Source organism: Sinohyriopsis cumingii, chromosome 3 (genome assembly GCF_028554795.1).
Source record: "Sinohyriopsis cumingii isolate HCF-2022 chromosome 3, ASM2855479v2, whole genome shotgun sequence".
In the NCBI taxonomy this organism is placed as follows: domain Eukaryota; kingdom Metazoa; phylum Mollusca; class Bivalvia; order Unionida; family Unionidae; genus Sinohyriopsis; species Sinohyriopsis cumingii.
Genome location: NC_142963.1, coordinates 69,583,857 through 69,596,106, shown reverse-complemented (window position 1 = coordinate 69,596,106; position 12,250 = coordinate 69,583,857). Strand labels below are relative to the sequence as shown.

The following is a 12,250-nucleotide window of genomic DNA, read 5'->3' as shown; positions in this document are numbered from 1 at the left end:
AGAATTTACGCAGTGTGTGGATAGCCAACATGCTCTGAGTAACATGAGCGAATTTTATGTACCTCTAGAGAGTGGGGTATGCAGAAATTTAGGGGTGATTTTGTCCTTTAAGGAACAGCTTTCTGGCGAGAGACGGGACAGTCTGAAGACAGAAATCCTAGGAAAAGAAGGACGAGGTCAGAATAAAAGGAGCAGGAAGTCCATGAAGGGGAAAGGCATAGAGCTTAGGAAGGATGAACTAGGAGATGTTGATATACGGTCAAAAGAGAGGAAGGTGTTGCAAATCAGTCGTGAACATTGCGCTCTATTCACCTCTCGTTATGATGATGAAATAAATCCAAATTAGACACACCTGTTAAATTCTATTGACATAACCTAACTTGAACTGGAATTGCCGTTATCAGTTTGTTCTAATTAAATTTGTTATTTTCTTGTCAAAGGGGGCTCGTACTGCTTTATTACTTCCCAGTATTCTCGCTCAGTTCTCTGTTGAAATTCTATTCTTCTTTCACTCCCGCCGGGCTATAATATCGAGGGAGGTCATCCTCTAGATAACGCCAGCCAAATCCAATTAACCAACCCTCTTACATAGAGGGCGACGTTACAATATCATTATATTTTGGACGATCTGAAGGAAAGGTGGTGGATGTTGTCGAGTATACCACATGAACCACTGTCTATAGATGATCCATAATTTGGAAACGAAATCCACATTTTGAAGATTTACATCCTTCTCTCAATCTAATACGTTGATTTCGTTCACTTCTCTCAGCTTGATATTAGTTGACTTGGCCTTTGGGTCAGTGCCTGATTAAGAAGGGGGCGCTGGTGGCACGTGACCCTGGCCCACAATTATGTGTGTTTAAATAGACCATGTAAAGGTATAAACCGTCTAATGGGTTGACTAATATTGCTATATTAATTGTACAGATATAAAAAACAGTTAAGAAAAACTTTCAGGGTATATTTGTATAGATTTATATCTTAAGTGCCTGGGTGTCAGCCGCCTAGCTAAAATGCCCTGGGACGAGGAAGGCTTCATTTACCCCTAAGTTGGGGGCTACAGATTTCATTTTAATTTAAAAGGATTGAGAGCAACATTATTATGACTTCTGACGAAAGAAGATAATACCATTCTGTGGTAGATTTCCGTACGGACAATTAATGTATCATCTGGTCCGGACCACTCCATTGGCGTCTTCCTCGGATGCGGAAGGTCGCGGGTTCGAATCCCGGCCAAGTCATACCAAAGACTTATAAAATGGCACTGACAGCTGCCTCAATAGGCGCTCATCATTAAGAGGTTAGTGTTAGGCCTGGTCAGCCTGGTGTCAGGTTAATGTGACTATATGTCTGCGGCATGATGCCTCCGTGCTAGACATCACTATAAACTGCCCCACTGCAGACATCGTAGCGATAGGACTGAAAAATTATTAAAGCTACGTTAAAAATCCAAATCACACAAACACATATCAGCTGGTCCGAGCGAAAAGTGTTTATAGGTTCGATCTGTTACGAAGATGTTTCTTACCGGCTGGACACTTAGTGCAACCAAACACATGTAACCTAGAGATACACCTTGGTACATGTTAAAGATTATATGTGTAGCGGTTACTACTGGTTGTATGGTATTATAAGGTTGTACCTTCTTGCAAGTGATCCGCTTTATTTGGCTATCGTTATCTAGAGGGTGATCTCCCTCGGTATTGTTGCCTGGATCGAGTAAATACTAAAATAAAGTGTGAAATTATAGATGGAATAAATAGAGATCTGAGCAGATATATAGAACAGAATGACACGAGTCCCCGTACATGGAAAAACATTTTTTTAAAAATAAATTGCATAAACTACTGGGATAATACATTACATTAGGAAGATACACTTCTTTCTGGAATAAATCTTTCACCGAATTTCAAACACAGATAGATTTATCTAAATATCCGATCCCCACCGAGATCATTGCAGTATAGCGATTTAACAAGCACATGTCCCCATAAATCTAATTAATTGTTCTCTGGCCCAAATTAATGTTTTCTTCATAGATCGACAGAAATTTGCATCCTTCCAATATGCTATCCAGCACTATTGCAAATTAGTGAAAGGCAATTATTTCGTACGTATTTACTTTAACATTTTGTGGATTAAGAAACCTATCAACACATTTTGCCAATAGATTGTCAAAATATTGTATCATTAATTATTTAATTAATTAATAGTAGATTTATTTGTTCAATAGTTTTACCCTCTTCAATAATCATTTATACAAATTCGATTTTGCTGTAGTTCTCTAAGGTGGATCTTTTCCGAAATAATTAACTGCCTAATTAAATTTCTTTTTGTGGTAGACCCTAAAATGCACATTACTTTCTTTTAGACTGAGTTAAGTATCATGATATTAGAAATCGTACTTCAGGAAAGTAATCCTTTGGAACATAGGTATCGTCTTTACTTACAGAAAGTCCCTGATCCGTGTTAACTCGTATTGCCAATTGCCGGATATTTCGGGTGGTCCAAAACGATAATACTAACACGAAGATTTACTTAGTTTAGGGCAGGGATCTCAAACACGCGGCCCGCCAAGCCGTATTCTGTGGCCCGCAAAATGCTTGGCGTTACCAGGTGTCATGATAGATAACAAAGGTGGTGTGGGCGGTTTGAGTTTGAGACCCCTGGTTTATGGTATTTTCTTTCTGCATATTCCCAATACGAATATATATATATATATATATATATATATATATATATATATATATATATATATATATATATATATATATATATATTGTAGCATGCAACCCGGTCTTGCCAGTAGCTTCTCGAGGGTCGGTGGTTCTTTCCGGGGATTTCCCGGGTTCTTCCTCCACCATTAATACTGGCCGCCATGTATAGCCTATCGTGTGCTGAAAAATGGCGTTAAACCCTACAACAACAAAGCAACCCGGTCTAGATCTTACAATGGACTCTCCTATACTCATCTTACGTCTAGATTTTCTCAAATTTTTCTATCCACCCTATAACTCTTCCTGACAGTGACAAATTACAATCTTTTCCAAGATCACAAGGTCATTAACCTTACGTCTAAAGCCTATAACAATATCGATCACTGCCTAATGAACACGCACCAACCAGCCTCTGTCATTATCAGGTCGTTTCTCCATTTTACGGCGCCATTAGACAAGCACACTAAACTAGCGTGATCTCTATCACTTAACAGGCTAACTTTGGGAACTATTTACAAAGTCAGAAAAGATACCTTGCTACAAATTATATATATTACTTAAGCTTATATTTACATGTTTTAAACAACATACAGCCCTGGATGAACCAATACCACCAATACATTCACCTTTACTATTATTTCTAATACTTAGCAATTTTGTGTGGTCATAATATTCTTGCATATTGTAATTATTCAATATTTGTTATTTTTATTTTTACTAATTCGTGTCATTTGTAAAGATTATAAGTATGGAAGTTATATGAAACTGAAAGACACGTTAAAATGTGCAAGTATTGTAAGCTAAATGCAAGATAATTAGCTACTCTTTATTTAAGAGAATACTCCTACCTAAACACGAAAATGAAACTGCCATAAAATAATGTATTTGTATAAGTATTAACGTTGAACGGTATATCACGATAATAGTGTCTATATGGTGCCAACTAAAGTCCAGTAAATGCAGAGATATATAAACAGACTTTGATACTTCAGAATTATGATTGTGTGAAATATTCTGTGTCAGAGAAACATCAGCTTACAGATTCAACCATTAGTACAGCTGTTTAATTCTCATGCGGAAAACATGTTCATTGGCGGTTCCTTTCGCCCTGAGCTTGGCCTTGACTATAAATAGGATAGTGCATCGAAGGTTGTTGACCTTATATAAATACGTCTGCCGTCGATTGTGTTTCAGCTAGTTGCTTACCTAAGATAACTCTCAAATGTAATAGCAAACTGTTGCTTACTTACCCATCGCCTAGTACCTGTCACAGAGTAACATCAAATGGCGGATACTTCCTACCACAGCTATGTAAGTACTGCCAGCCATGAGGATGCTGAGGCGTACCATTCCAACTTTCAGGCGTTCAAGGGAGGACTGACACCACAACAAATCGCCGATTATTACTCACAGTGGGGCGAAAGCGGAAAATACGACACTGTAAGTTTATTTTTTAAAGGTGTTTGAAAAAATTATATTTTGAAAAATTATCCCATTTATCGGTTAGCTGAGTGGCCTTTTTTCTGAATATTTTCCTTCTGTTTTATGTCTGTTTATTTAGTTATTTATAAGTTTAAAGATTGATGATCTGGTTGGCGTTTGTAGTATAAAAATTTAATTGAATCTTTTTAAACTGATGAGAAATCAGCGTCTGCAAAAGTAAACGAAAATCTAATGTGTGAAAAGGATTTAGTCTGACTCTTTCACGTGATATAATATCCTGACAATATAAATATAAATGGCAGCATTAAGATAGAACCGGCTTTACGAATAAACTTTAATAGCAGTAAGCTGAACTGCCATATCACATAATATTGTTCATTGTTTTTGTTTTTTTTAACTCGATTATGTTTGTGCCTGCGCCCTGAAGGTTTTTGAAAAAATTTATTAACAATGATGCAGAAATAAATTCCGATACCTAGCTGAATGTTCTGTCACTTGATGATGTATCATTCAATATTAGGGTTTCATCGAATTCCATCTTGTTCAATATTAGGGTTTCATCGAATTCCATCTTGTTCAATATTAGGGTTTCATCGAATTCCATCTTGTTCAATATTAGGGTTTCATCGAATTCCATCTTGTTCAATATTAGGGTTTCATCGAATTCCATCTTGTTCAAAAGAACCGTGGCCTTGTACATTTACATTTTGCATTTGTTTGACTGTGCTGTCTTCCTAGATTAGTAAATATGTGGCTGATCGTGAACATTTCAATACCACACCCCTGATTTCTTGCTGTCAGAAAAAATAGCTTTCGAGGATACAGAGGTTTTTATGCTTCTTGCCTCTCTGGCATAGTTATGGTCTTTAAATTTTACAAGTGCTGGAGATCAAATTCAAGCTTACAAGATCCTTTCTGAGTTTCAATTCAGAAATAAAATTTCCTTCATGTGATATATGTTTGAATTTGTCCCAGTTTGTTTAAATCAAGTAGAGAATGTATACTTGCTAAAGAGGGGACATACTTTCTATATTCAGTTATAAATTTAGTCATTATTTTTTAAACTTTTCTTTACGTTTTTTACCCAACCAGCATCTTGGTATGAAGTATTACACTGGACCCATGCAATCTGCCCGTGCAATAGGAGAGTACTTTGGATCTAACAGAGAAAAGGTACGAATTCTGGATGTGGCCGCTGGTACTGGAAAAGTGGGACAAGAGGTGCGTATCTGAGACTTATTAAATTAACAATTCTCAGTGACTCTAGTAGTGTCTAATATCGCTCACGTGTCTTGCATAATTTAACAATTGACTATTTCACTAAGCAAGCATAAGTGCTATGTAAGCAGGGCCGACAAGAGGGGGAGCATAACTGGGGATATATCCCCGGGGCTCGGGACCTTAAGGGGGCCCGGGCCGAACAACACTTTTTAATTTTATAAAAGATAAATTTTGTTTTGAACAAGAACTAGGAGAGGCCCCTGTGTTTCTTACCCCAGGGCCAGTGATCGCTCTCTACGGCCCTAATTGAAAGAACAAAAGCATATGTAAGCTGTCCTTCAAGTTATATCATGTCATATCTGTCTGCTTTACTCTAACTTTATAAAATGTCTGTTCAAAGATAATGGCATAATTAATATACACAGATCTAGCTCATGATGGTATAAACCTATTTACCATGTGATAATGAACTTGGATGAGAAATTTAGTCTCTGGAGAGGTAAAAAGCTATGTCAAACAGATGCACCTCATTTATATGCGTAAACGTCACTTATTATAGAACGTATCCAAGACCATGATGATATATGCACTTTTACCAGTCTGGAGCAAAATCAGACAGAAATTCAGTCAACAGACTGGCAACAAGCTCAGTCAGTCAGATACTGGATTGACTCATAAATATCGAGTATCTTGCTCATAATCAAACTCATCCAACAGCTTGACGATATAAGATTATCTAATATGTTTCATCATAATCTAATTATCATTAGAGATGGTAGTGTTGAGAAGCTCAGACAACCCGATATAAGGTTGCCCGCTTAATATGCATTTGTCTCAATGATGGCATAAACCTATTTATTAAGTTGGACTAAAATCGTATCAAAACGCAAGTCGCTATAGTGAATCAAATCAGCCAATCAAGAGCAAGATCAACTCATGAATATTCATAGGTCTCCCTCTCACTAAATCTTGTGTATTTGTCAAATTATATCAGAGACAAGTGGTTTAAGTGTTTAGAACTTCGGCCAGTAAGATGCCGGATTATCTCATTACTATGCATCGATTTTGATCATAGTTTTGTTTGTTTCAGTTTTAGATTTTGTTTATCCTATTTACCCTTCATGAATCCGTTTAAGATCATAAAAGCCTGGAGTGGGTATCAAACACTGTCTGTGGGTTGCAGACATCACCTCATTGTACTTATACACGATATTTATGGTATAAACCTGTATTCTGAGTTGCTTAAAAGTCGGGTTGAAAATGTGACCTCCAGTAGTATCATATTCATCAAGGTCACCTCATTAACATGTGTGGATCATGATCGTTATGGAAATATTTCGAAATATGAATAATATAGGCCATATTCCACGACTGGTCAAAACTGGATTAGAAATATGGCCTTCAGAGTAGCCACACGATCATTCAGTCTGATGCAGGGCCACTACATTAATGTGTGGATCTCGCTCATTTTCAGACTTGTATGAGATCTTAATAATATAACCCCATTTTCCAAGTGTGATCAAAATCGGATCAGAAATATGGTCCTAAGAAGGGCAGCACGCTCAGCCAAATAAATGTACATTTAAGTCGCTCATGTTCGACCTCATCTAAGATACTGGTGATATAAACTTATATTCCAAGTCTGATCAAGTAATATGGCCTCCAGAGTGATAATAGGGAATTACTGATGGACGCACAACAATCGACGGACGTAGAGTGATACCATAAACTCATTTGACCTTTACGCCAGATGAGATAGAGTTAACGCTTATGATTTACTACAGTAAATAAAGTAGACAATAAAGCATTGTTTCGTCAGAATGCATCAAATGGGCATCCTACTGTTTGAAACTTAATTTCTCTCAAGTTACTTTTTCATATTTTATTTTTGTCGCTCTTTGATTTTGTCATTTCTTCAGTAACAATTTTTCTGTATGGTCCATGAACAGTTTCGTCAAGCATAAATAATGCTAGTGGTCATACCACACAAAGATAGTAGTAATAGAAGTAGTAGTAGTAGTGTTATTATTGTTATGTATATTTAGTTTATTTGTTTATTAGCTTTAAAAAAAAATATATTTCATTACATACTATTGTAATGTAACATTGTATGCTGGACTTGACCTTGTCCAAAACTGAGTTAATTTCTGCTTGACCTGATTGACTTTTTTTTCATTTTATGTCAACAACTAATACATAGCTAATTAATCTCTATTTTTATGAGCTTAATATCAGAATTTTTGTTAATAGAAGAAGTAAATAGGTTTATTTTGGGTCAGGGTTTTGGACCTTCCTAAGTGACTGTTACAGGTTATGGTTTTCATTTTGTAAACATCAGGATCATTCTAGAAGGTTATTTTCCATTAGGTCATTTTTTTTTTATAGACAATGCTAATTGTGACCTGAGGACTTGGTTATTCGCGCTTTAACACCTAGCACTTTTAAGTTGTATTATTTGATATAACCAGGAGTTTGAGGCTGGAATCTCTTTTTGTTCAAATTATTGAATTCAAGTGATTATTTTCTCTGGGAAATACAAGTGTTTTGATAAAATTCTTGGATAGAGACATTCGCTGCAATTTATACTGAATTCAAACCTGGAATTATATTTCTGTGATTCGACAAAAGACTTTTGACACATCAACATTTCAGTAGCTACCACACACACGTCATCGACTTCAGTTTGGGATTTTTCTGGACTTTTGCTAAATTTTATTCAGGACTTTAAATTACTAGGACCTGTGTCTGTAATTCTTGGATTATTTTTGATTTAATTTGCAATATTGTAAGTTCTTTTTTCTCATTTTCACTTTGTATTCTAGGAAAGTACATATAGTTGTTAAATTTTACAACAGCTTGCCGTCTTTCACTCTTTTCTGTTACTTATTTTAAGAGCATAGACTTGAAACATTATTATTATTGTTGTTATTATTATTATTATTATTTATCACAGCTTTATAATCTGGGGTTTCGTAATCTGGACGCCTTGGACCCATCTGAGGGTATGCTGAAGAAAGCGAAGGAAAGAGGTGTCTATGATCAGATCTTCAATTGCTGCTTTGAGCTGAACTTGCCAATACCTGATGGTATGCGTGCTGTGCTGTTTGAAAAAGAATAATTCCTCGTTCTATACTAAAAAAATTGAAGATTTTCATTCTTAGGTGCATTTTTAGTAATCTAATTACAGATTTTTTAAACAAATTTACACACCATTGTGTAGCAAAAAGGTGTAAATTAATTAAAGGAAATAAACATGTATGCAAGGTTTATGTGATTTATTCTCATATTCCTCTCTCAACTTTGACCTAATTTATATAAAACGTTTAGAGGAACTATGCTGATAATCATTTTTCTTAAAGAGCAGCTTCCTCATAACTTGAACAAATGTAAATGCTTGGTAAAAGTTGTATTCTTTTCATATTTTCTTCGTTAATAGATCTAGCCATATGTGTTCTTTCATTCCACAGATTCATACGACTGTTTAGTTGTTGTTGGGGGTATGGGTGAAGGTCATTTACCTGCAGAGTCTGTCTATGAGATGATACGTCTTGTAAAGCCAGGTATGTCATGAAATAGAGAAGTGGATAAATAACTCTCGTATATCGAAAGGTTAAATGTAGTGATACGTAATCATAGGTATATGTTATGGTCGTTAACACTCTAATACGAAGGAAGACGGAGGTTCCTGAAAACACAACATTCAGTGGTATGGATAAGAGTATATGCCGTTGGTAAATATTACTTGCATAAAATCTCGAGTACCACAAACTTGCAACAAAAGAAATCCATTGTGATCAGCTTGTCACACTTCAGTGGCAGTTATCGCATTGTTCATGATGAAATAGGTTTATTGCAACCAACATATATGCTGTTATACCTACGGTCATGAAGCTTAGTGACGATATCTATCTTGATAAATACTACATCATCATTACAAAAGTAGGTGACTTGTGACCCACCTTTAACGCTTCACTGGCTAGAGTTAAAGTCTGTGTTTTAACGTTTATTCTTTTAATTATTTCTATTGATGATTTTATACGTAACTATTAGAAACACACCTCTGCAGAAAATGTCTGTATTTCCTTCATCTTATATTTTAATGGTTAGGTATATGTTCTGTATTTTGGGCCATAACCAAACAGGCGTTTTGCAACTTGTATATGTACTGTTATACCTAGAATTTTAAAACTTGAGGGTGGATGCATCTTTATTAGTACTACACCCCCAACATAAAGTAGATCACTGTCACCCACATTTCACAATTCATTGATATGGTTTAAATTTTGGGCTTTAAGTTCATTTCGCAGGCACTGTTATTGCTAGAGTTGTGATATTAACGATGTTATGCATCTTTGTTATTACAATGCCATTACAAAAAGAAGTTCATCGTAATCTATACTTCATCTTGTACCGGCTTTAGTTAATTTTTCATATTTACCTTGTGACCACGTGAGTTTTAGTCGTGCTGTGTGCATTCTATCTACTTTGACAATGATAATAGCTTCTTATGTAGAATGTATGAGCAATGATTTTTTTTAAAAAAAACTTGATGGAGATATAAATCAGTGATAGTTGTATCACAATGACTGAATGGATCTGATAAACAAAATCTGATTTTTTTATTTCAGTATAGTGATATTAAAATCAATATCCCCAATGAACATAGGTGGTGAGCAATTAGTAAACACTCTCGTGAGTTAACAAAAAAACGTTTTATCTTCAGTTTCATTTAAAGCAATATAAATTGCGAATGGGTGCCCATTTGCCTAATATTGCATTCTTCCAGCTTAAGTAATGAGCTTTATTTGCAAATTTATGGTATTTCTGTCTAGAAATATTGCTGGCATGTTCCTTTACTTACATATTCACTTTTGTCTAATAACAGGTGGACTTATTTGTATAGCGATGAGGGAGGAGTACCTCCAATATGTGGAAGCTTATAAAGATAAACTCCAGCCATTGATGGACCGTCTTGAAAGGGAAGGAAAGTGGTACCAAAACAAAAAGGAGCATGTCCCCAACTATGCCTTTGGAAAAGACGGTACAATTTTCCAATACATTGTACATTTATCAGATCAAGGAAAATGATATTTCCCTTGCTGCAGTTTGATGGACAGGAAGATGCATTCTGTGACCTCATGGCAGGTGTTGTCATGGATCCTGTCTGGGTAGAAGATTTTGTTTTCAGTGATAGTCATTGTCACCATACTATTGGATAAAATAACTTACACCAACATTGGTTGATGATAGAAACTGTCCGGAATATGTAAAAAATTATATTTTACATGCTGTTGAACAAGATGGTAGTATAATATTATACTTTTATTGTCTCGTATACTGACTGCTATGTAATTATTTTAAACCTTTGATAGGTAATGCTGCAACGTTTTGTTAACTTTCATGGAGTACAATTGAATGACTTGAGATGCGGGATAGATTAATTCATTGTGAGTGTATTGTGAATGGTGGATTTGAGCAATTACGTGGATTTCTGTAATAATATTCATACGTTCTGTATACTGTTAATAAAGATGTCAAATCAGAATATACCTGCAATAGTTCTCTTTTATCTTCTTTGATCCTTTAACGCTTTTATTCACTCTTTGATCGAAGAAAATCTCGTTTTCAGGATATGACTATTATTTCTGATTCAGTTAAACATATGAAGTTTATAACAAACATTATCGAAGCGTGTGCTATTTCATGTTCAAGTGCCTGTATATACAAGTAAAATAGTCGTGTCTCAAGTAGTGATGTCTGGCAGTGGGGCATCATGCCGCAGACATGTAGCATGATGTCCCACCCAGTCACATTATCCTGACACCAGGCCAACCAGTCCTAACACTAACCTCTTAATGCTGAGCGCCTAGCGAGGCAGCTGTTAGTATCATTTTTGTAAGTCTTTGGTATGACTCGGCCGGGATCAAACCCACGACCTCCCATTTCCGAGGCGGACGCTTTAACCACTAGGCCACCGGAGCGGTCCCTATCCGAAGTGTTGATTGTTATGTCATTGCCAATCTTTAGAGAGGTCGTAGGAGAAGAGACAGAAATGTCATTCCTTGTAGTTTTTATTTCTGCGTGAATATTTATAATGAGATTAACAACGACACAAGCCACTGTTGAGATAGGTATTATCTTAAAGCCTTTCTCCTTCACTTACTGCCTGATCTTACATCCTCCGCTTATGGTTTTCAGTCACATTTTTCATTTTCGTCGCCCTCACTGGCATAGTGAGATGACTGGGTGGGGATTTCATTTTTCGTTCGAATGAGTTTTTCTGGCTAGTGAATTTTTGGCCTAGGTATACTAGTAAATTCTTCCAATAATAAAACGCAGTCCAAATATTTATCCTGGCAAATGTATTCAAGAAGAACCCCAAAGTAAAGGCAAACATTTAATCATGGCACTACCTAGTGACTTATATCGGTTTGGAAATGTCAAGCATTTGTCTGAAAATAGGATATCAAAAAAAAAGGTCGCTGTTGCTGGCATTGAAGTCAGGACTGGTAGAATGTTGTCACTATCCCGTGCAATTTAATGAACAGAAAGTAGACGCCAGCACAAAGATATAGTGGGAACAGCCTGATATGGAAGACAAGGGTTGGAAGCGGGTCGCACCCAGTGTTGGAATGAAGCTGACCCAGCTAGAAGAAGGTCAGTGGATTAGTACAAGCTAAAGAAAGTGGAAGAGGAGAGTCGGCAATCAGAGATTGTCCAACTGAGAAGCAAACGAACATGGACCAGGTGGACTTTACAAGGAATGAAACTAACATTGTCCAGCTTCTGCTGGGATCAGTATATGATCTTTTGCCATCTCGAACAAGCTTGCTCAGAAGGGACCTCACTGAGAATCCTGCGTGTCC

General features: G+C 36.2%; 2 protein-coding genes across 4 annotated transcripts in view; one reads left to right on the top strand and one right to left on the bottom strand.

Moving 5' to 3' along the window:
- LOC149803052 (uncharacterized) overlaps positions 1-2,608 on the bottom strand; it is a 112,344-nt gene extending 109,736 nt beyond the window's left edge. For all 3 annotated transcript variants that reach the window (XR_016420125.1, XR_016420126.1, XM_089952616.1), the window contains exon 1: positions 2,454-2,608. The gene's annotated coding sequence lies outside the window, so the exon portion shown is untranslated. The remainder of the gene's footprint in view (positions 1-2,453) is intronic.
- A 1,261-nt stretch (positions 2,609-3,869) lies between these two features.
- On the top strand, positions 3,870-10,933 carry LOC149803051 (methyltransferase-like protein 27). Its single transcript, XM_089952613.1, has 5 exons — positions 3,870-4,160; positions 5,256-5,384; positions 8,338-8,470; positions 8,852-8,944; positions 10,270-10,933. The coding sequence occupies exons 1-5, from the start codon at positions 4,005-4,007 to the stop codon at positions 10,470-10,472; spliced, it is 714 nt and encodes a 237-aa protein (XP_089808739.1). The 5' UTR covers positions 3,870-4,004; the 3' UTR covers positions 10,473-10,933.
- The last annotated feature ends 1,317 nt before the right edge of the window (positions 10,934-12,250 follow it).

Bases quoted from the DNA above. Each gene is read 5' to 3' on its own strand.
- LOC149803051 (XM_089952613.1), top strand. From the start codon at position 4,005: ATGGCGGATACTTCCTACCACAGCTATGTAAGTACTGCCAGCCATGAG. The intron at 4,161-5,255 runs GTAAGTTTATTT...TTACCCAACCAG, and splicing joins AAAGCGGAAAATACGACACT to CATCTTGGTATGAAGTATTA. The intron at 8,945-10,269 runs GTATGTCATGAA...GTCTAATAACAG, and splicing joins GATACGTCTTGTAAAGCCAG to GTGGACTTATTTGTATAGCG.